This window comes from Aricia agestis, chromosome 19, assembly GCF_905147365.1.
Source record: "Aricia agestis chromosome 19, ilAriAges1.1, whole genome shotgun sequence".
Lineage (NCBI taxonomy): Eukaryota > Metazoa > Arthropoda > Insecta > Lepidoptera > Lycaenidae > Aricia > Aricia agestis.
In genome coordinates, this window is record NC_056424.1 from 13,896,527 (window position 1) to 13,918,352 (window position 21,826).

Consider the following 21,826-nt stretch of genomic DNA (forward strand, 5'->3'; position numbering starts at 1 on the left):
TACTTGTATCTAATCTATATCTACAGGCTAAATTAAGTGATAATACTTTAGTTAGGGTATATAATTTATTATGTGTCCCTTGTACAGAATTAACTGTGAAAAGAGCAGCTCTGAAAGACCAAATTTTTTTTGTGATTTGCATGGGCAAGCGCCCATGGAAAGGACGTGGCATAAACGTTAATGGCAAGTACCTCTCACACCTTTGTTTCGCTGACGATATCGTCATATTGGCAGAATCGTTGGAGGACTTGCAGGAAATGTTGAACGACCTAAATGAATCTTCCCGGCGGATCGGTCTCGGGATGAACTTGGACAAGACGAAAGTCATGTTCAACGAACATGTTCTCCCGAGACCGGTTGCAGTTAACGGTGTCTTTCTCGAAGTTGTAACGGAATATGTCTATTTGGGGCACATACTGCAGGTAGGTAGACATAACTTCGAGAAAGAAACCGATAGGAGGATACAGTTGGGTTGGGCAGCATTCAGGAAGCTAAGCCACATTCTCACGTCGCATATTCCGCAGAACTTGAAGACGAAAGTCTTCGATCAATGCGTGCTTCCCGTTATGACCTACGGGGCGGAAACCTGGCCTTTTACAGCAGGGCTAGCTCGTAAGTTTTCCGTCGCTCAGCGTGCTATGGAACGCGCTATGCTCGGAGTTTCTTTGGCGGATAAGCTTCGAAATGAAACAATTCGTCAAAGAACTAAAGTCACCGACATAGTGCAGATAATCAGTACGCTGAAGTGGAACTGGGCTGGTCACGTAGCTCGAAGAACAGACGATCGCTGGAGTAAACTTACTCTGGAATGGAGACCAAGGCTGGGAAATCGGGGTGTAGGTCGACCTCCAACTAGGTGGGACGACGATAACATTTTCAATATCATCAGAGCTATTATCTCGCTTCGATTTCCGTTTTTTAACAGTAATAAAGTCATTTTCAGTATCACACACATTCTCATTCTGCTCAATCTTTCTTTTTTCACGGACCCTTTTATTATTTCCACATAATTCCAAAATAATATCATCTTGCCCACTATCACAAATAATATCCTTACCACTTGAGTCATCTTCCTCATCATTCTCCATCGTGAGTATGATATTAATTAGCGTCCACAAATATAATTATAACACTCGCGATAAGTATGCAACTCGGGTGCACGCTGCGAGTGCGCACAGCGGACCGCTGCTAGAAGTTAGAGGATAATTATATACAAGCACCAAGCTGGTGGTGGTGGGTATATTGCCTCTCCAGCAGACTTAGCATTATAATAACATTAGAAACGGGAAAGAATGGACAAACCGATAGATTTTAGGACAAAATGTCGAATTTCCTTTGTCTTACTGTCACTTTGTCTATTCTTAAAACTAGATCTATGGAGACCATGGCCTGCAAGTACAGAAACAAATACACGTAAATTCTCGTGAATGAATCCAATCGTATTATTTCACGCTGATATTTTTTCGTTGACGTGAAACTGGAACAATTTTAATATAACAATATTATAATAATTATTTGGTAGTGTAAAGCTGATAGTTGCATTAGTATAACAAACACAACAAGTATGGTCGTGTTACTGCTGCTATACTGTTGTTGTTTGCCTTATGTGTGGACCCATGATGATGGTAAAAAATAAAATAGCTTCTGTTTACAAGTTCCTTACGTTCCTTAAGATTATTTTTTTTGCGTAACAATTAGTAACTCTGTTATTATTATTCAGTTTAGTTCCATTAACATCTTAAATGCAGATTTTTTGAGTCGATTTATATATTTTAGAAGTTATTTTAATTTTTATTTTAGTAGTATCCAACAGTTCGGACGGATCACCTGTCAACAGTTCCCGCGACTACCAGTACTACCACGAAGCTCTGACTTCCGGAGAATCAAATGCTACAAATGATGTAAGTTGTTAGGTGGAGTGAAGATTGTGATGTTGTCATCGTTCAACAGATATAGTGGAGTCACTGAAGGTTTTCACCTCCGATTTCGTTGAACCTCCATCGATTTTCATGAAAATTGGTGAGTAGGTGGGGGATACCCTAAGAAACAAGTGACATAGTGCCAAATTTCGCTTTTGCCCTAGGGGTGGATGCCAAGCCTTCTCGGGGGTGAAATATTTTTCAATAAAAGTAACCGCAGAAATCGATAAACAGCCAAATTTTAAGCAAAATTTGTTTCATAAAGTTTTTGGAATAAATCAATACTTTCTGAGTAAATAAATGCATTTTATGACATATACTTCCGAAACACTTTTTTAAGGCTTTTCTTTATTTTAGCATAAGTTATGATCTCAAAAAATTAACCTGCTTTAGAATGCTTACTTTTGTAAAAAAAGTTGATTTCATAAAATTTTAAATTATCAAATTTTCGTAAATTTCATTTCCTTTTGGATATAACTTTCAAAATATTGGATATTCATAAAAAAACATAAAGGAAAATATTTGAGTTCGTTTCCTAAAAAATATTCCTTTTTATTTTTGTAGGATGAAAAATAGCCAAGATAGAGACGTTTAAATCCTAACTTTTACTGCGATAACCACGTAACTAGCACTTATTAACCCTATTTATTTTAAAAATTCTGGGCTTTAAAAAAGATTTCTTAGCATGATCTCAAAGCTTTTGAAATTACCTTTAAAACGTTTTTAAATGAACCTGATAACTAAAAAATTAAGGGAGCTATGGTAATATAACAAATAAATTATTTTTTGAAAAAAAAAATTGAAGCAGAGATTTGGTATTGTAGGAAAAGGCTGAAAATTGTGTTTTTTGTATGGGAGCCCCCTTTAAGGATAAAAAAATTCGCAATAATAATTATAATTTTAATACATACTTAGTAAATAAGATTTTACTTCTCTCGTGTACCATAATTTAATAGGCTAAGGTTTTTTAACCAATAGTTTTACAGTGATTTTGCATCAAAGGAGTAGTTTGTAAGTGTTGAAATTTCATAGTCAACCAAAAATTATAAATATTAAACAAACCCTGTAAGTATGTCATGTAATATTTAGAAACTCAGAAACACAAAAAAATATTTTTTCATTTATTGTGTGTTGTTAAAAGGTTAAAAATGTATTAGAATCATAAATCAGGCATAAAAATATTGAGAAAAAATGTTTATTTTATCTAATTAAACACAATTACTAAAGCCAGAACGGTTAGATTTGCATTTTTCCTCCTTTTTGAAAAAGGGGTGAATTATTTCAACCCTAAAATGCAAAAAGCGCAATAGAGGGTAAAACATACTCAATTCCAAAATTTCATCCAAATCGATGGAGGTTCAACGAAATCGGAGATTGTGCCTGAATTTTGCCTTCATTTACTGTACGAGCCTTATGCGTCGTATTTGATGCAGTTCGGTTGGAGGATCTGGGGTGGAAACTACATACCCATCACTGAGGCACCGTACGCCGTGTTGTATGGCTGGATGTGTAGCGGTACCCTCATCGCGCCCAACTGGGTGGTCACCGCTGCCCATTGCGAGTAAGTTACATGAAAATGACGTGCTTACTAAGTTCCCATATTACCTCTATAAATTATAGCAATGATATTTAAGGTTACAGATACAGTCGCTTTACATAAACAAATTAGCTAATGACTATCACAATATTATTAACTTGTTGGTTGACAAACTGAAACCAACAATCTTTAATAATATATATGTCGGAAATCAAGTTTTATTCAGAACGCCAGCGCCATCTCTCGGCGCTCGATGGAGTTAGTGCACCGCGCGCGCCACTATTTAATGCCAGCGGCGGAGAGGACTCACTTTAATTCTCGGGAGCGGCGCGTGCGGACGGTTGCATCTAAACCATCCTGCGTTCTAAATAGATTGAGTGATATAGATACTGTGATTTAATAGTGATTGCTTATTTTAATATTAACTTTTCGAATATAGTTTGTGATTGGACTAAAGTGTTTTCCAACATTACCCACAACTGCCCACAGTTGTTAAAATTCAAAAATGACCGACGAAAATCAGCCTTCACCGTTATCAGAATTGGGATCAGTGTTGGATCAGCGAGACAACGAAAGCAGAATGTGGCGTGCTATGTTCGAACAGCAGAACAAAAACATGCAAGCTTTGATTGCCGCGCTTCAATCACCGAAACCGGCATATCGCGAGGAACTACCGCCATTTGATCCGGAAAAACAAGACACGGACGCAAGATCTTGGTGCGCGACGGCAGATTTGTGCTTTGCAGAAAATCCACCAAGTGGCAGTCGACTGGTTTTGGCGGTTAGCAGAGCACTCAAGGGCGAAGCATCAACATGGTTGTCACAAGTAGTTTATGAGGGTATGACTTGGAGCGAGTTCAAAGTGCTTTTTACAACGAGATTCATTTCGACCGAGACACTAGCAGGTACCCTCATTAAATTAAACGGCGAAAAACCGACCGAGAAGGAAACCCTACCCGCGTTCGCAAGTCGCTTAATTTCGTCGTTAATTAATCGGTGGAAAGATGCGAATAAAGAAGAAATAGCCGTAGCTACAGTACTCGCCCATATATCGCAGTTTGACCCGAGAATACAACGTTTGGCGTTTACTACTAACATTGTAACAAGGGACAAATTGCAACAGGAACTAAACGCTTTTTCTCATTTAAAGCGGAAGTTAAATAGCTCCACTGAAATATTATCGAGCACAAACGATAACAAGCGGCAAAAAATAAACACTATAAAGTGCTTCAACTGTGGAAAAACCGGCCACAAAAGAAGCGAGTGCAGAAGCAAGCTGACGGAGTCAAGAGGACGACCTCAGGCGTCTACGTCGTCGTCGAATCCAGCACCTCAGCAGCCTGCAGCGAAGACCTTGGTGTGCTTCAAGTGCGGAAAGCAAGGACACATCGCATCGCGGTGTACGAGCAGCGGCAGTGCGCACACCGACGGCGGCGGAGCGCGGGCCGAGCGGCGCGTCGACGTCTGCGTCGTACAACCACCGTCGGGCTCGCTACAGCATAAAGGTGAAGTAATAAGATTTACTTACGATTCTGGTGCTGAGTGCTCGTTAGTTAAAGAAAGTTTTGCTTCAAAATTTAGCGGTAAACGCATAAACAATGTTATTGCTATGACCGGTATTGGTCAAACACGAGTATTCAGTACAGAACAGATTTTATGTTGTGTGGTGGTTAACGGTTTTCCTTTTGAACTTCTATTGCATGTTTTACCTGATAATTATTTACAAAGTGACGTAATGTTAGGACGCGAGATTTTAAATTTAGGTTTTGTAGTTAACATGACGGCGACAGACATTTCGTTTTCTAAAATTCACAGTGTTAATTCGGTGCGACAGGAATGTAGTGACGTGATTTCGTTGGATTTAAATTCTATTGTAACGGACGTGAATAGTAACGATAAAATTAAGGTGTTGCAAATACTTGAGTTATTTTCGATTTTTTTTATAACCGGCTTACCCACAAGTCGTGTAACTACGGGCGAGCTCAAAATAAAATGAATAGACCCGAATCGCACGGTACAGCGGCGGCCGTATAGGATGTCCGCTGAGGAACGCAGCGTTATGCGCGACCGTGTAAAAGAATTGTTGGATGCGAATATTATCCGTCCTAGCTATTCTCCATTTGCAAGTCCGGCCTTGTTAGTTAGAAAACAAGACGGTTCTTATCGAATGTGCATAGATTACCGTGAGCTCAACAGTAATACCGTCTCCGATCGTTACCCCCTTCCCCTTATTTCAGATCAAATCGCTCGTCTTCACGGTGCTAATTATTTTTCAAAATTAGATTGTGCAAGTGGTTTTCATTTAATTCCCGTAAATGTAGAGTCGATAGAGAGCACTGCTTTTATAACAGCCGAGGGTCAATACGAGTTTTTGACTATGCCGTTCGGATTGAAAAATGCGATCTCCGTATTTCAACGATCTATCATGAATGCTTTAGGTGATTTAGCTCATGATTACGTAATTGTGTACGTTGATGATGTTTTGATCGTTTCACCTGATGTAGAGTCAGGTTTACAAAGACTTCGTACGGTTCTGGAAGTTTTGACTAAGGCAGGATTCTCTTTAAATCTGAAGAAATGCTCCTTCCTCAGGACGAAGGTAGAGTTCTTGGGATTTGAAGTAGAGTCTGGACAGATCAAACCTAATCGTAGGAAAATAGAGGCCCTTACTGCTCTACCACCTCCTCAGACCGTGTCTCAATTACGACAGTTTATAGGGCTCGCATCTTATTTTCGCCAATTTGTACAAAGCTTTTCTAAAATAATGGCACCTTTGTATCGACTGACTTCGCTTAAGGGTGACTTAACTTGGAAACCGGAACACGAGGATATACGTCAGAAGGTAGTTTCAATTTTAACTAGTGACCCGGTTTTAACAATTTTTGACCCAGATCTTTCGGTAGAGCTTCATACGGACGCGAGTAGTTTAGGATATGGCGCGATTTTGTTTCAAGTAAAACCCGATGGTAAGCGTTGCGTCGTAGCCTACTATAGTAAGAGAACATCCCCCGCTGAGAGCAAATATCATTCGTATGAGCTCGAAACTCTTGCGGTCGTTAATTCTATCAAACATTTTAGGCAATACGTCCATGGCCGAAAATTTACTGTCGTTACAGATTGCAATTCGCTCAAATCTTCTAAAGCCAAACAGGAACTAACTCCCCGAGCACATAGATGGTAGGCTTATCTACAATCGTTTGATTTTAACGTAGTTTATAGAGAAGGAAAAAGAATGAGTCATGTAGATTTCTTCTCGCGAAACCCTCTCCCGCTTGAGTCGACATCAGTAGAGCCTCGTGAAAGTCCGAAACGCGTTGATGTTACTGAACTCTCTCCTAATTGGCTCCAAGCCGAACAACAACGAGATGTAGAGATTTCTAAAATAATGACGGATCAAAAGGATAATCAACTCGATGAGCAACAAGCTAAAACTTACGAAATACGTGCGGGCGTCTTACACCGTAAAATACAAAGAAAACGTAGGTCCAAATGGTTACCTTACTTACCTCGCGCTCTCCGATGGTCCGTAGTTAATAATTTTCATGACTCGATTATACATCTTGGTGCAGATAAGACGACTGAAAAGTTATTCAATTATTATTGGTTTCCGGGACTAAATACTTACGTCAGAAAATTTGTAGACAACTGCGTCACTTGTAAAATAGCTAAAGCTCATTCTGGGAAGGTTCAAGCCGAGCTTCATCCGATACCTAAGGTCACGAGCCCCTGGCATACAATTCACGTAGATGCGACGGGTAAGCTCAGCGGGAAAAATGATAGAAAGGAGTACATTTTTGTAATAATAGACGCGTTTACGAAGTATGTGCTTCTATACCACGCAACCAACATTGATACCAAGAGCAGTTTACATGCTATATCTCAAAGTGTCTCACTATTTGGTGCTCCGACTCGCATAATAGCCGACCAAGGGCGTTGTTTTGCTAGCAAGGAGTTTCGTGATTTTTGCGCTAATAAAAACATTGATTTGCACCTTATAGCGACAGGATCTTCACACGCTAATGGACAGGTTGAGCGTGTTATGAGCGTCTTGAAGTCAATGTTGACTGCGATAGAGGCTAGTGATAACCGATCGTGGCAGGACTCTATTGGCGAAGTTCAACTAGCGATTAATTGTACCGTGAATAGAGTTACACAAGCTTCGCCTCTAGAGCTCCTAATCGGTAAAGTGGCGAGACCGTTGTCGTTGATGTGTAGTGATACTGTAGAGCTAGACGTTGATATAGACGAATTTCGTGAACGCGCGTCAGATAATATAAAGAGGTGTGCGGAATATGATAAAAGCCGATTTGATAAAATTAAAGCTAAAATTAAAAATTTCGCGGTTGGTGACTTTGTGTTATTAGAGAACGAGGAACGAAATCAAAACAAATTAGATCCGAAATATAAAGGTCCGTTTAAGGTGATAGAAGTTTTAGAGGGTAACCGTTACACACTTAAAGCACTAAATTCTAAGCGTACCTATAAATACGCACACGATAGATTAAGAAAGATGCCAAGGGGTCAAGTTGAAGTTGATGATTTTTGTGAATCTAATAATGATGAAGTTTAAGTTGTAAATAATCGTGACAAAAACTCAAGTAAATATCTCTAACGACCGTAAAATATTCGACCGTACCAGTAATTATTACGTAGCCGTAGCCCGGTGGAAATCGGTTTCTCTTGAGGTAGCTCAAGTAGTCCGTGGGTGCGCGGTGCGCGTATGATTCTGGCGGAGGTCGGGGTCTTTGAGGACCGTACGATGTGCAGTCAGCGGGTGATGCACACGGGTTAGATGCTCTATGGTAGTGGTACGTTAACGGTCCTTGCGCAGGACGTGAAGGCAATGTTGTTGCCGGTCGGCAAAGAAGCCGTGGTGTTGGAGATCTTACTTGAGAGTTTGTGTTCTACATAGTAGAGTTTGAGAAATGGTTAATATGGATTTGTTACCTTGCCCAGTTGTATCTGTTAGTACCATTAGTAAGATTTTGATTTCTATGATGGACTTTAAGATTTGTATGGCTAAAATAAATTTCAATTGAGATTACTGCTTGGTTTTTTAATATAGAGTCTGGTCAGGAATGGCCGAGTGAAACGAAGTTCTCGCGTGTACTATTTGTTTCAGAATAATCATCACACGAGGGCGTGTGCTAATCAGGACGGCCGTGTCGGAAATCAAGTTTTATTCAGAACGCCAGCGCCATCTCTCGGCGCTCGATGGAGTTAGTGCACCGCGCGCGCCACTATTTAATGCCAGCGGCGGAGAGGACTCACTTTAATTCTCGGGAGCGGCGCGTGCGGACGGTTGCATCTAAACCATCCTGCGTTCTAAATAGATTGAGTGATATAGATACTGTGATTTAATAGTGATTGCTTATTTTAATATTAACTTTTCGAATATAGTTTGTGATTGGACTAAAGTGTTTTCCAACATTACCCACAACTGCCCACAGTTGTTAAAATTCAAAAATGACCGACGAAAATCAGCCTTCACCGTTATATAATATAATATCAGTTTGTTTCAGACCATAAAGTATTAGTTGATTAAGATTTAAGTTGTGCTAAATTCAGTTTCATCCACATTACTACAAAACTATTGAGTTAAGCTTAAATCATTACTTTTCCAAAAATTTTTAGCATCCAAGACTCCGTACATGTCGGATCGGAGTTTTCAGCTTATACCCAGGAATACGACGTCATAAGACACGTGTTCCACCCGGGCTGGAACAGTTTTCCGAAGACTCATTACTATGACTTCGATTGTCTCCTAGTGCAGCTGGCCGGGTTTGTCGCTGAAACGGACTACACGAGGCCCATCGCTTTTGGAGGTCACGAAGATCTTTATGTGGGACAAATCGTGACTATAAGTGGTTGGGGCCATTCGACATATGAGGTAATCGGGGCTGTGTAGTATTTTCAATGAACATAATGTTTAATCGAGTTTTCTGCATCACAAATCTTGTTCTTTCTTTAAGAGGATTAAGCCTCCGGTAAACTCACACTCGGCGAAAAACAGCGCAAGCGCTGTTTCACGCCTGTTTTCTGTGGGCTCGTGGTATTTCTCCGGTCGAGCCGACCCATTCGTGCCGAAGCATGGCTCTCCCACGTAAATTTTCTTCCTCGTTTTATTGTAAATGTATCACAATTACCTGAAAGATAAAAATCAGTCGGATGAGAAGCTAACTTATTTGCATATCGTAACATCTGCATCTTTCACATTTTAGTTTAACTTGATGCAAGAAAATAGTGTGAATTCAGACCAACTGAAAGCGGTGCAGATGACGGTGCTCGACTACGACTATTGCGCGACGACCGCACTTCAAATTCAGGCAGCTAAGTTCAACGAATTCGCTGACATCACGCCACGGATGGTCTGCGCAGAAGGCAATTTCGGAGGTGCCCCTTGTTTTGTGAGTTGTTTTATGTTTATATTATACAAGATGACCCGTTTAACTTTGTATTACTTTTCTTCTATTAATGTTAACCTTCTATGGACTTTGGAAGACGAAAATAAGCCAAATCGGTTTAACCATTCTCGAGTTTAGGTCAGACGAACAAAACTTAAAAATATCTTTTATTTATATAGATAGATATCACACATTCTAATGATGATCGATCGTCGATGATTTGTGTTGATCTGACATTTGCCTGGCAACTTTTAGAATTCACAGAATACCAACGCGTTTGGTGCGTGTATCTTAATCCGCGATCACAGTCTTCATAGCCAAAGATCGTGGTCTCAGCAGTCGACTTTCCGTACTCGGTCGTCATCGGTCGGCAGGCAGGTTGACCTAATAAAGCTTTACTAAGCATTATTATCTGCATATAATATTTTAATGATCATGATCAACGACGTTCTTATTTCGATTGATATCAAGCTGCTACAACTTCATAACAAAACGTTCTTCCTTCGAACATTTACGTATAAATTGTCAATTATTTCAGGGTGACTCCGGGGCTCCAGTTGTGGCTAACAACAAGCTAGTGGGGATAGTGTCGTGGGGGTTGCACTGCGAGCCCCTGCTCGTGTTCACCGACTTGGTAAAACTAAAGGATTGGATCAGTGAAATTACGGGACTAATATTGTAAGGTCCCTCCTCACAAAAGTAAAACTTATACGTGACAAAATAAAGTTAACACCTTCACTGCGGCAAGTAAAATAAATAAAATAAAATAAAATAAAATAAATGTTTTCTTTCTGAGAAAATTTGAATCAATTTTTTTCAGAATATGTACCTGATGCCTACCACCTTTATTTTTATTTTAAAATCTTAAACCTTCATCTGGTGCGGCGGCGGGCCAAAGTGTGCCCCCAATAGTTTATCCGCCAGTGCGTGGTAGGCCTTTCTCAACCCACAGCACAAGGTTAGATTAAATTACTATAACCTTGCGAAAACATAATGTAGGTGTACAGTTTTTCGACTGTTGTAATAACACAAACATAAAGACATACATACACTTTAGAAAGGGCACTGGGTAACTTTGTATGGACCTGTTGCGTATGGACCTATTTTGTAGCACTACATTAGAGAAACACATATTAGTAATAAAAGTTGTTCTAAGTAATATCGGAGCTGAGCTACGATTATTTTAGTATATTTATTTTTGCGCCTTATGTTCACAAAATCAATAGTAATTAACGTGAAAGCACACACATTTATTTTATTTATTTATTTATTTATTTATTTACTTCTTCAAATCTTACATCTAATTACAATTTTATATTATGATATGCCTAAAAACTCTTGTCGAGTTTGTCTAGACATAACGTTCTCAACTACTTATAACTATAAGTAAACTAATAAGTAATAACAGATGAGTGTAAATTATTGCATAGTTGTAAGTTGTAACCATTCGAGTTAATTTGCATCGAGCGGGCAGATGGGACTTCATAACTGATAAAAACCATTCATGTTCGCTGCGCCGCTTGGTGCGTAAATACCTATGACTATAATGAGTAAACAAGTTACAAATTACAACACTATACAGGATGTTTTGATAATACACCATTTAATGATAAAGTTTAATTACAAATAATATTAAAGTGATTAATTAAGTACAAATATTATTAAATTGTCCTTCAAGTTTATCAAAGTAATATGGTTTTGATCTATCCTTAACAAACAGGTGCAGTAGGAAGGGTTAAATATTAATCTGTTCGATATATATTTCTCACTAGCTATTACCCACGACTTCGTCCGCGTCAAATATGAATAATTTTTCATACATACATATTTTCACACTGAGTTTAACTCTCGTCCGACTAAAATATAGTCAGACTTGAGATTATATTTCATTAGATACTAGACAGGGGTGTTCAAAGGGCCGCATGCAATATTAGGCAATTATATTAATTGTTCTTGAGTATTAATGTGTTGTGGGTAAAATGACTCTAAGGTGTTGTTACTTCAATATAATGTCGATTATTTCCACTATTAATTAGCGAATTTTGGCCATAGTGCAGTATGAGTTATGACGCCGGACGCCACCTTTCGGCAGAATTTTCAGTCTAGCTTTTAATCTACTTCCCGGCTCATTATAGAAGTACAGCTGCAGAAATATTTTATAGAATACTAGCTGTCCCGGCAAACGCTTCTTTGCCATACAAAGTATTTCGCCCATATTATTTTATTGAAGTGACTAAATAAGTATGGCAACATGGCAACGTCCATCGCTATCCCGTCGCACAAACAATGGTCGCCATCAGTATCGAGTTGTAATAATTTACTTTTATTTTTTCAACAAATGCACTTATCAATATAAAAAGTAAATACTTAATTAAAAAACTCATTAAATGACGGCGCGTAATTGTATGTTAAAGGATTACCTACGTCATTCTTCTAAAATGTACGAATAACTAAAATTAAAAATAAATGATGAAATAATTGTACTTGTATCTAATCTATATCTACAGGTTAAATTAAGTGATAATACTTTAGTTAGGGTATACAATTTATTATGTGTCCCTTGTATAGAATTAACTGTGAAAGCAGTTCTGAAAGACCAATTTTTTTTTTGTGATTTGCATGGGCAAGCGCCCAGGTGGCGTAAAGAGTTTCCCCATACAAAAGTGAAAAAAAAATGTTCTCTTTCAGCGCTACTACTTTTGTAGCAACACGGTCAGTAAGTACTTTATACACACTAAATTACTTAGTTTTGTTATAACCTGTATGATGTATACTATATATAATATTATAAAGCTGAAGTGTTTGTGTATCTTAGGAACTGCTTGTTCCATATGAAAAATTATTTTTGTGCCGAATGGCCCATTTATCGAGGAAGGCTTTAAGCTAATAAATAATGCCGTTTTTTGTATTTTTCTGAGTATTCGTGTTACAATTGTATTTACTTTTAGTTGAAAATACGAACTTAAAATACCTTTTTTTTTTTTTTTTTTAATATCTCGGCACCGATATAGTTTAGCTATATGTCCCCCATAATAAAGTTGACTCGCCTTGATATATGCCAGTATATAATATGCCAGTTTGGTGAGTTGCTGCGAGATTGGAAAATGACGCCAATATTACCCAAACCCCAAGACACATTTGTTCAGATGCTGATGTAGACTAAAACATACCAAAACTGGGCAGTTCTGGAAATAATACATACATACTTACAGGTCGCATTGATAACCTCCTTTTTTTTTGAAGTCGGTTTAAAAAACGCGACGTACGTCAGTTACGACAGATTAACTGGGGAGGCGGGCGCTCGGTGCGGTATCGGGTCGCCAACCGCCTGCTTGAACGGCGGGTCGCAATAGGCTGACTCCCGCACCGAGTTGATTTTTGACACCGTCAGTGCGTGGTAGGCCGATAAAGACTTGTCGTACTTAATGTTTTTATAGGGAAGGCCATAATAATTTTGAACACAATATCAAATATTATATATTTGTCTCTGTCGTACCTTTACAAACACCTGAGATAATCGTTCCGCACCGAGTGAGAGATCATAGTTTTCTTCGTCTGCACCAGCTGACATTCCGCGGCAGGCCGATTTGGGCCTGATCCGCAGTTAACTTAAAATAAAGAATTTAAGCTCATGAAAATTCACGTAAATTCTCGAACGAATCCAATCGTATCATTTCACGCTGATATATTTTCGTTGACGTGAAACTGGAACAATTTTAATCTATACTAATATTATAAATGCGAAAGTATCTCTGTCTGTCTGTCTCGCTTTCACGCTAAAATTTCCGAACCGATTGTAATGAAATTTTGTATACATATAGTCTAAAGCCTGAGAAAGGACATAGGCTACTTTTTTACTGAAAAAAAGGGTTGTAAGGGGGTGAAAATGCGTAAATTTGTTCAAATTAAGTTAGTTTCAAAAATTCATAATAAATGGCGCCGTGCGTCTCCTACATCGCGGTGACGCTTGCCCAGACTTCTTTCTATAAGAGGTGGTATCATCTTACATACAAGTCTCAATTTTTATTTCAATTTTTATTACTTTTTTACGTTATTAAATAACTCAGTACTTTATCTATGCATTGACGTAACCTTAAAAGTTAGGCCTATCAATGATATATTTAGTTTATGGGTAAAGTTGTGTAATTATGGGCCTAAATCAGCTTTAAAATTAGGCATGAAATATAAAGTTTAATTTAAAAAAATGAAATATTATGTACACACTGCACAGCTGTTTTGATTTAAGGGGTACCAGGGTTTTTTTTTATAAAAGCTTTTGACACCAATTTTGTTGACATCGCGCGCTATAAACTAAAGTTCACGCGGACGAAGTCGCGGGCAACAGCTAGTATATTATAATAATTATTATTTGGTAGTGTGAAGCTGATAGTTGCATTAGTATAACAAACACAACAAGTATGGTCGTGTTACTGCTGCTATACTGTTGTTATTTGCCTTATGTGTGGACCCATGATGATGGTAAGAAATAAAATGGCTTCTGTTTAAAAGTTCGTTACGTTACTTAAGATTTTTTTTTTTTTTTTTACGTAACAATTAGTAACTCTGTTATTATTATTCAGTTTAGTTACATTAACATCTTATATGCAGATTTTTTGAGTTGATTTATATATTTTAGTAATTATTTTATTTTTATTTTAGTAGTATCCAACAGTTCGGACGGATCACCTGTCAACAGTTCCCGCGACTACCAGTACTACCACGAAGCTCTGACTTCCGGAGAATCAAATGCTACAAATGATGTAAGTTGTTAGGTGGAGTGAAGATTGTGATATTGTCATCGTTCAACAGATATAGTGGAGTCACTGAAGGTTTTCACCTCCGATTTCGTTGAACCTCCATCGATTTTCATGAAAATTGGTGAGTAGGTGGGGATACCCTAAGAAACAAGTGACATAGTGCCAACTTGCGCTTTTGCCCTAGGGGTGGATGCCAACCCTTCTCGGGGGTGAAATATTTTTCAATAAAAGTGACCGCAGAAATCGATAAACAGCCAAATTTTAAGCAAAATTTGTTTCATAAAGTTTTTGGAATAAATCAATACTTTCTGAGTAAATAAATGCATTTTATGACATATACTTCCAGAACACTTTTTTAAGCACTTAAAATTACCTTTCTATTGAGTACTGTAAAAAGTTAATAGCATTAAAATTGAGCAAGTTATGATAAAAATAAGATGACACTTTCGATTTATTTTGGAAAAAACGAAAAATAAAACGTTCACCATTTCTACAATATCTCAAATTTATGGTAATCCCTAAAGGCTTTTCTTTATTTTAGCATAAATTATGATCTCAAAAAATTAACCTGCTTTAGAATGCTTACTTTTGGAAAAAAAGATGATTTCATAAAATTTTAAATTTTCGTAAAGGGCATTGGGTATCTTTGTATGGACCTGTGGCGTCATTTTTTTCCAGCGGCCAGGGATAAAACCGTTACTATTTTGTAGCACTATATTAGAGAAACATATATTAGTAATAAAAATTATCCTAAGTAATATCGGAGCTGAGCTACGATTATTTTAGTATATTTATTTTTGCACCTTATGTTCACAAAATCAATAGAAATTAACGTTACTTTATGGAGTTATCCTTAACAAACAGGTGTAGAAAGGGTATATTAATATGTTGGATATATATTTCTCACTAGCTATTGCTCACGACTTCGTCCGCGTCAACTATGAATAATTTTTCATACATATTTTCACATTGGGTTTAACTCTTGTCCGACTAAAATATAGCCAGAATTGGGACTTCTTTCTCATGTCTTTCATTAGGCAGTGGTTTTCAAAGGGCCGATAGCAATATTAGGCAATTGTAATTTTTGTTCTTGTGTATTAATGTGTTGTGGGTAAAATTACTCTAGGGTGTTCCCATAATAAAATGTCGATTATTTCCACTATTTAGCGAATTTTGGCCATAGTTTGGTAGTATAATATAATATATTCTGTGCCATAGTGCACTATAAGTCATAACTAAAATTAAAAATAAATGATGTAATGAATAATTATTATGCTTGTATCTATAATCTATATCAACAGGTTATAACAAAAGTAAGTGATAATTCTTTTTTTTATATAAAATAAGGGGGCAAACGAGCAAACGGGTTACCTGATGGAAAGCCACTACCGTCGCCCATGGACACTCGCAACATTAGAAGAGCTGCAGGTGCGTTGCCGGCCTTTTAAGAGGGAATACGCTCTTTTCTTGAAGGTTTGCAGGTCGTATAGGTCCGGAAATACTGCTGGTGATAGTTCGTTCCAGAGTTTTACAGTGCGCGACTGAAAGTTACGCGAGAAACGCACGGTGGAAGACTGCCACTCATGAAGGTGATGAGGATAGAATATTTTTCGCGTGGGACGATGGCGAAAAGTTGCAGGTGGTATGATTTCGAACAATTCCTCAGAGCACTCCCCGTGATACAACCGATAGAGGATGCAGAGTGAAGCTACATCTCGGCGTTATTCCAAGGGGTCCAAGCTGTTTGAAACACTATGGCAACAATTCGAGCGGTCCTTCGTTGGATACGATCTAGAGGGAGCAGTTGGTATTTTGGCGCTCCTGCCCAGAGATGAAAACAATATTCCATATGTGGCCGAACCTGCTCCTTTTTTTTTAAACGGGCTTTGGCCCACCTCACATTCCCACCACAGTATCTCCTGTGTCACCGGGATCGACAGCGGTATCCAACCATGAAAACCCTTTCATATGATCTCAGGGTTCCCGAGGGACATGCTAAAACTGTCTTGAGACCCGCAACGAAATTAATTAGAAGAAAATAGGAGGAGTAGGAAGATGAACCTGCGCCTTGTAGAGTTGTAAACGTTGTTCCGGATTGAAGTACTGTCTCGCTCTGTTGAGAACACCAAGCTTCTTCGAGGCTAACTTGGCCTTACCCTCTAGATGATATTGGAACTGGACTTCGCTCGATATGTTGACGCCAAGTCTTTCAATGCTAGGGGAGATGGTTAAAGATGTGCCCTCAAAACGAGGATGTACGACCATTGGTGATTTTTTAACGGTGAACGCGCAGACTTGTATCTTGGCGGGGTTGAATTGGACTAAGTTACGTCTACCCTATTCAGAAACTTTCTCCAATGAATTCTCAATTTAGATACATGTTCGTTTCGACTCTCAATGACATTTAGCCGAGAAATATTGGGGGAGCCGGTATATACAGCATCACCTGTACTACCATCCGCATAGCAATGAATGCCGTTGGTTTGTAACATGTCATTGATATGCAGTATGAATAAAGTAGGCGATAGCACACAGCCCTGAGGGACACCAGCATCAACAGACTGAGTTTCCGAGCATTCGCCGTCAACTACGACCTTTATGCTTCTGTCTGCTAAGAAACTTTTTTGTGATTTAAATGGGCAAGCGCCCTCGCGTAAAGAGTTTCCCCATACAAAAACGAAAAAAAAAGTTCTCTTTCAGCGCTACTTCTTTTACAGTAAACTCATACACAGTACATACACTTAAGTAATATAGTTTTGTTATACCTTGTATACTAATGTTATGTATAATTTGTTATGTTGTATAATAATATTAACGCCTCCGTGGTCCAGTGGTTCAGAGCTCGGCTCTTGACTCGGAGGTCGTGGGTTCGATTCCCGCGTTGGAAACATGTTATTTCCAAGTTTGGTTAGGATAATGCAGGCTGATCACCTAATTGTCTGACAAGTAAGATGATCCATGCGTCGGATGGGCATGTAAAAAGTCGGTCCTGCGCCTGATCTCTCGCCAGTCGTGTCGGTCTTCCGTCCCACTGGGTTATGAGAGTAAAGGAATAGAGAGTGCTCTTGTGTACTGCGCACACACTTGGGCACTATAAAATTACTCCTGCGTAGCTGGCCTGGTTTCAATGAAACCGGCCACCGTCACCGAAACCGGTGTGGGAGCTATTATTACTAATATTATGAAGCTGAAGTGTTTGTGTGTTTGAAAGTGCTAATCTCAGGTACTGCTAGTTCGATTTGAATAATTCTTATTTTTTTGGATAGCCCATTTATCGAGGAAGGCTTTAAGCTGATAAATAATGCAGTTTTTTTGTATTTTACTGAGTATTCATGTTATGTTATACTTTTAGTTGAAAATACGAACTTAAAATGCCTAATATCTCGGCTCCGATATAGTTTAGCTATATGTCCCCCATAATAAAGTTTATTCCTCTTGATATGTTCTTTCATAATATGCCGGTTTGGTGAGTGACCGCGAGAATTGAAAATGACGTCAATATTACCCAAACCCCTTTCATTTTGTTTTGGATATAATTTAAAAATATTGGATATTCATAAAAAAACATAAGGGAAAATATTTGAGTTCGTTTCCTAAAAAAGATTATGGTTTCCTTTTTATTTTTGTAGGATGAAAAATAGCCAAGATAGAGACGTTTAAAGCCTAACTTTTACTGCGATAACCACGTAACTAGCACTTATTAACCCTATTTATGTTAAAAATTCTGGGCTTTAAAAAAGGTTTCTTAGCATGATCTCAAAGCTTTTGAAATTACCTTTAAAACGTTTTTAAATGAACCTGATAACTAAAAAATTAAGGGAGCTATGGTCATATTATAACAAATAAATTATTTTTTGAAAAAAAATATTGAAGCAGAGATTTGGTATTGTAGGAAAACGTGTCAATAGGTACTAAACTAAATACACGTCATATATGGGTACGTGTATGTGTCTTTTCATAACGGAAAAAGTGAAAGAAGTGGTAAACATTGCTGGAAAAAGTGGTGGAGCTTTCGAGGATGACGTGGTCTATTGAATATGTTAGTATATTTTCTAAATTATAACAATTAAAATACCTCCACACTGGTTTTGGTGATAGGCAGGAATAATTTTACAGTGCTCAAGTGTGTGCGCAGTACACTAGAGCCTTCTCTCTTCCTTTACTCTCAAAATCGCCACTGGGTTAGTGAGATTCGATAGAAAGGGGATAACCTGCTATTAATTTCAGATCAGTGGGAAAACAATAGACAATCCAAAATAAAAAGTCGGCCAAGTGCAAGTTAGACTCGCGCACGAAGGGTTCCGTACCACAGTAGAGCAAAAAATAGGCTGAAAATTGTGTTTTTTATATGGGAGCCCCCTTTAAGGATAATAATTTCGCAATAATAATTATAATTTTAATACATATTACTTACTTAGTAAATAAGATTTAACTTCTCTCGTGTACAATAATTTAATAGGCTAAAGTTTTTTAACCAAGTTTTACAGTGATTTTGCATCAAGGGAGTAGTTTGTAAGTGTTGAAATTTCATCGTCAACCAAAAATTATATCATAATTCATAAATATTAAACAAACCCTGTAAGTATGTCATGTAATATTTAGAAACTCAAAAATACAAAAAAATATATTTTTTCATATTTTTTTCATTTATTGTGTGTTGTTAAAAGGGTTAAAATGTATTAGAATCATAAATCAGGCATAAAAATATTGAAAAAACGTTTATTTTATATAATTAAACACAATTACTAAAGCCAGAATGGTTAGATCTGCATTTTTCCTCCTTTTTGAAAAAGGGGTGAATTTCACCCCTAAAATGCAAAAAACGCAATAGAGGTTAAACATACTCAATTCCAAAATTTCATGAAAATCGATGGAGGTTCAACAAAATCGGAGGTTGTGCCTGATTTTTGCCTTCATTAACTGTACGAGCCTTATGCGTCGTATTTGATGCAGTTCGGTTGGAGGATCTGGGGCGGAGACTACATACCCATCACTGAGGCACCGTACGCCGTGTTGTATGGCTGGGGGTGTAGCGGTACCCTCATCGCGCCCAACTGGGTGGTCACCGCTGCCCATTGCGAGTAAGTTACATGAAAATTACTTGCTTATAACTAAGTTCCCATATTACCTCTATAAATTATGGCAATCATAGAGTCTGGTTAGCGAAAGATGAGACTTAAAAAAGGCGGCAAATTAAAAAAATCTACGTATGGCAACCTTGTCTATAGTCGGAATTATAGTTTTGATACTTGATTATTTATGACAATAATATTATATTTTAGTTTGGATAACTCATTTCAAGAATGAGTTCATTGTTGTTGTATAATTGTTTGGTTAAATTTTACTTTGCAATACATTTCATTGTGTTTTGTTTTTGACGAAAACTCTTGAATGTTTTTGTCGGAGTATTAAAACTTCTTCTTTAATACTTACCGTACATCATGAAATATATTACAAAATATAATTTAACCAAACAATTATCTTCATTTTCTTAAACTAAATTGTCACTACTGTTTCTAAGTTTAAATATAATTTAATTTAAATGTTAAATAATTTCCTGTATTATATTATTACTCGCAAACATCATAGATTGTATTAGTTATACTCAAATATGTTTATTTAATACATACTTGTACATGCCTGAAACTAATAACCCTCTCTTACAAGTTGATTAAAAACTAAGGATTAAGGGGAGATGAAAAAACAACACAGAAAGTCAAAGGTTGCGGAAATTTTTTTCGCATTTTATATAAACATTCGAAAGGTTGTTTTTATAAAGTTTATTTACAATTGACTAAAATATATAGGTGTCATTTTGTTTGACAACTTTTTGCCATCTTATTGGTAGGGACACGATCCCATTGCTATAAAAATTTTGGGGCTTCTGATGAAAAAACTGCGACAAGTGGTTTTGGCAGTCCTCTTGTGATGTCAACCTGACACTGCCTAAGGAATCCTGCAGCGATTGAAACAGGTGGAAATCTGAAGGTGCAAGATCAGGACTATACGGCGGATGCATTAACACCTCCCAGCCAAACTCCCGTAACCACACGCCTTTATTTATGTGGCCTTCTTTTTTAATCCTTTTTAGGGTACAAACACTGACATCTGAAAATATGTTCATAAATAAAGTTAGCATTCAATAACAAGGTTGCTTTCAGGTATTTTTTTTTGTAACGTTTGAGTCTTACCGGTTGAGGTCTAAGAAGAAATCTCATCAGGGAACTGATTTTGTCTTTAAACACTCTTCTTGGAACATAATATCTCATATTTTATTTATGCTTGATATTTTAACTTGCATAACTGAATCCTTTGCATCATTCATGTTACCTACAAAACAATAAATTCAATTACATGATAAATAATATTGATTTTAATTAATTGTAATTGAAAGTATCAAAATCTTACCTGTACTTACCAATGCACTGGGATACTTCATGTAAACAATCTTGTTTTTGTTTAAAAATTGCATCCTTTTTACTTCTTTTTTTTCGTATTTACTAATCATAGCTAAAAGCAGTTTTCGCAAATCTCTTTTCAAAGTTTTCGTCACGTTTAAATTAGAAAATCACGTAAACCACAGAAATATTTTTGACTTTGACACATAAACAACAGATGCTATAGGTGACACTGACGTTAATGATAGTGTTACCATAATCAGTTTTGGAATAAAAAGCCAGTCTCATCTTTCGCTAGCCAGACTCTATTTAAGGTTACAGATAGAGTCGCTTTACATAAACAAATTAGCTAATGACTATCATAATATTATTAACTTGTTGGTTGACAAACTGAAACCAACAATCTTTAATAATATATGATATACCTAATCCATAAAGTATTAGTTATAGTCGATCGTGGAATAACGAGACACAATAGCTTATCTATTGTTATCGCGGCCGGATGCGGCCGCTTAGGGCTTCATGAATTAAGATTTAAGTTGTGCTAAATTCAATTTCATCCACATTACTACAAAACTATTGACTAAAGCTTTGTGGGATATGCGTGGCCGCCACAAAGGAAGACCTTCCGACCGAGCGAGATGTTATGCTCGGTCAGGCCGAAGCCCACGTGATATTTAAAGAAGTAGGTCCTGAAGACATTATAAAAACTTTCAATTTACTAAATATTAAGAACACTACTGACTTGTGGGGCCTATCAATGAAAGTTATTAAATCTATAATCGATGTTATCGCGCCCTACTTAGCGACT

The 21,826-nt window shown here is 37.4% G+C and overlaps 2 protein-coding genes across 2 annotated transcripts in view; both read left to right on the forward strand.

The window, feature by feature from the left end:
* LOC121736769 overlaps window positions 1-21,826 on the forward strand; it is a 66,444-nt gene that overhangs the window by 39,234 nt on the left and 5,384 nt on the right. The window lies entirely within an intron of this gene.
* On the forward strand, window positions 1,534-10,626 carry LOC121736797 (trypsin-2-like). Its single transcript, XM_042128186.1, has 6 exons — window positions 1,534-1,625; window positions 1,801-1,901; window positions 3,353-3,480; window positions 9,091-9,346; window positions 9,678-9,863; window positions 10,399-10,626. The coding sequence occupies exons 1-6, from the start codon at window positions 1,565-1,567 to the stop codon at window positions 10,540-10,542; spliced, it is 876 nt and encodes a 291-aa protein (XP_041984120.1). The 5' UTR covers window positions 1,534-1,564; the 3' UTR covers window positions 10,543-10,626.

What these genes read in the sequence shown, in the direction of transcription:
- LOC121736797 (XM_042128186.1), top strand. Translation starts at nt 1,565, where the DNA reads ATGGTCGTGTTACTGCTGCTATACTGTTGTTGTTTGCCTTATGTGTGG. An exon ending in AATCAAATGCTACAAATGAT is followed by an intron (nt 1,902 to 3,352) that starts GTAAGTTGTTAG and finishes TATTTGATGCAG; the next exon opens with TTCGGTTGGAGGATCTGGGG. An exon ending in GTCACCGCTGCCCATTGCGA is followed by an intron (nt 3,481 to 9,090) that starts GTAAGTTACATG and finishes AAAAATTTTTAG; the next exon opens with CATCCAAGACTCCGTACATG.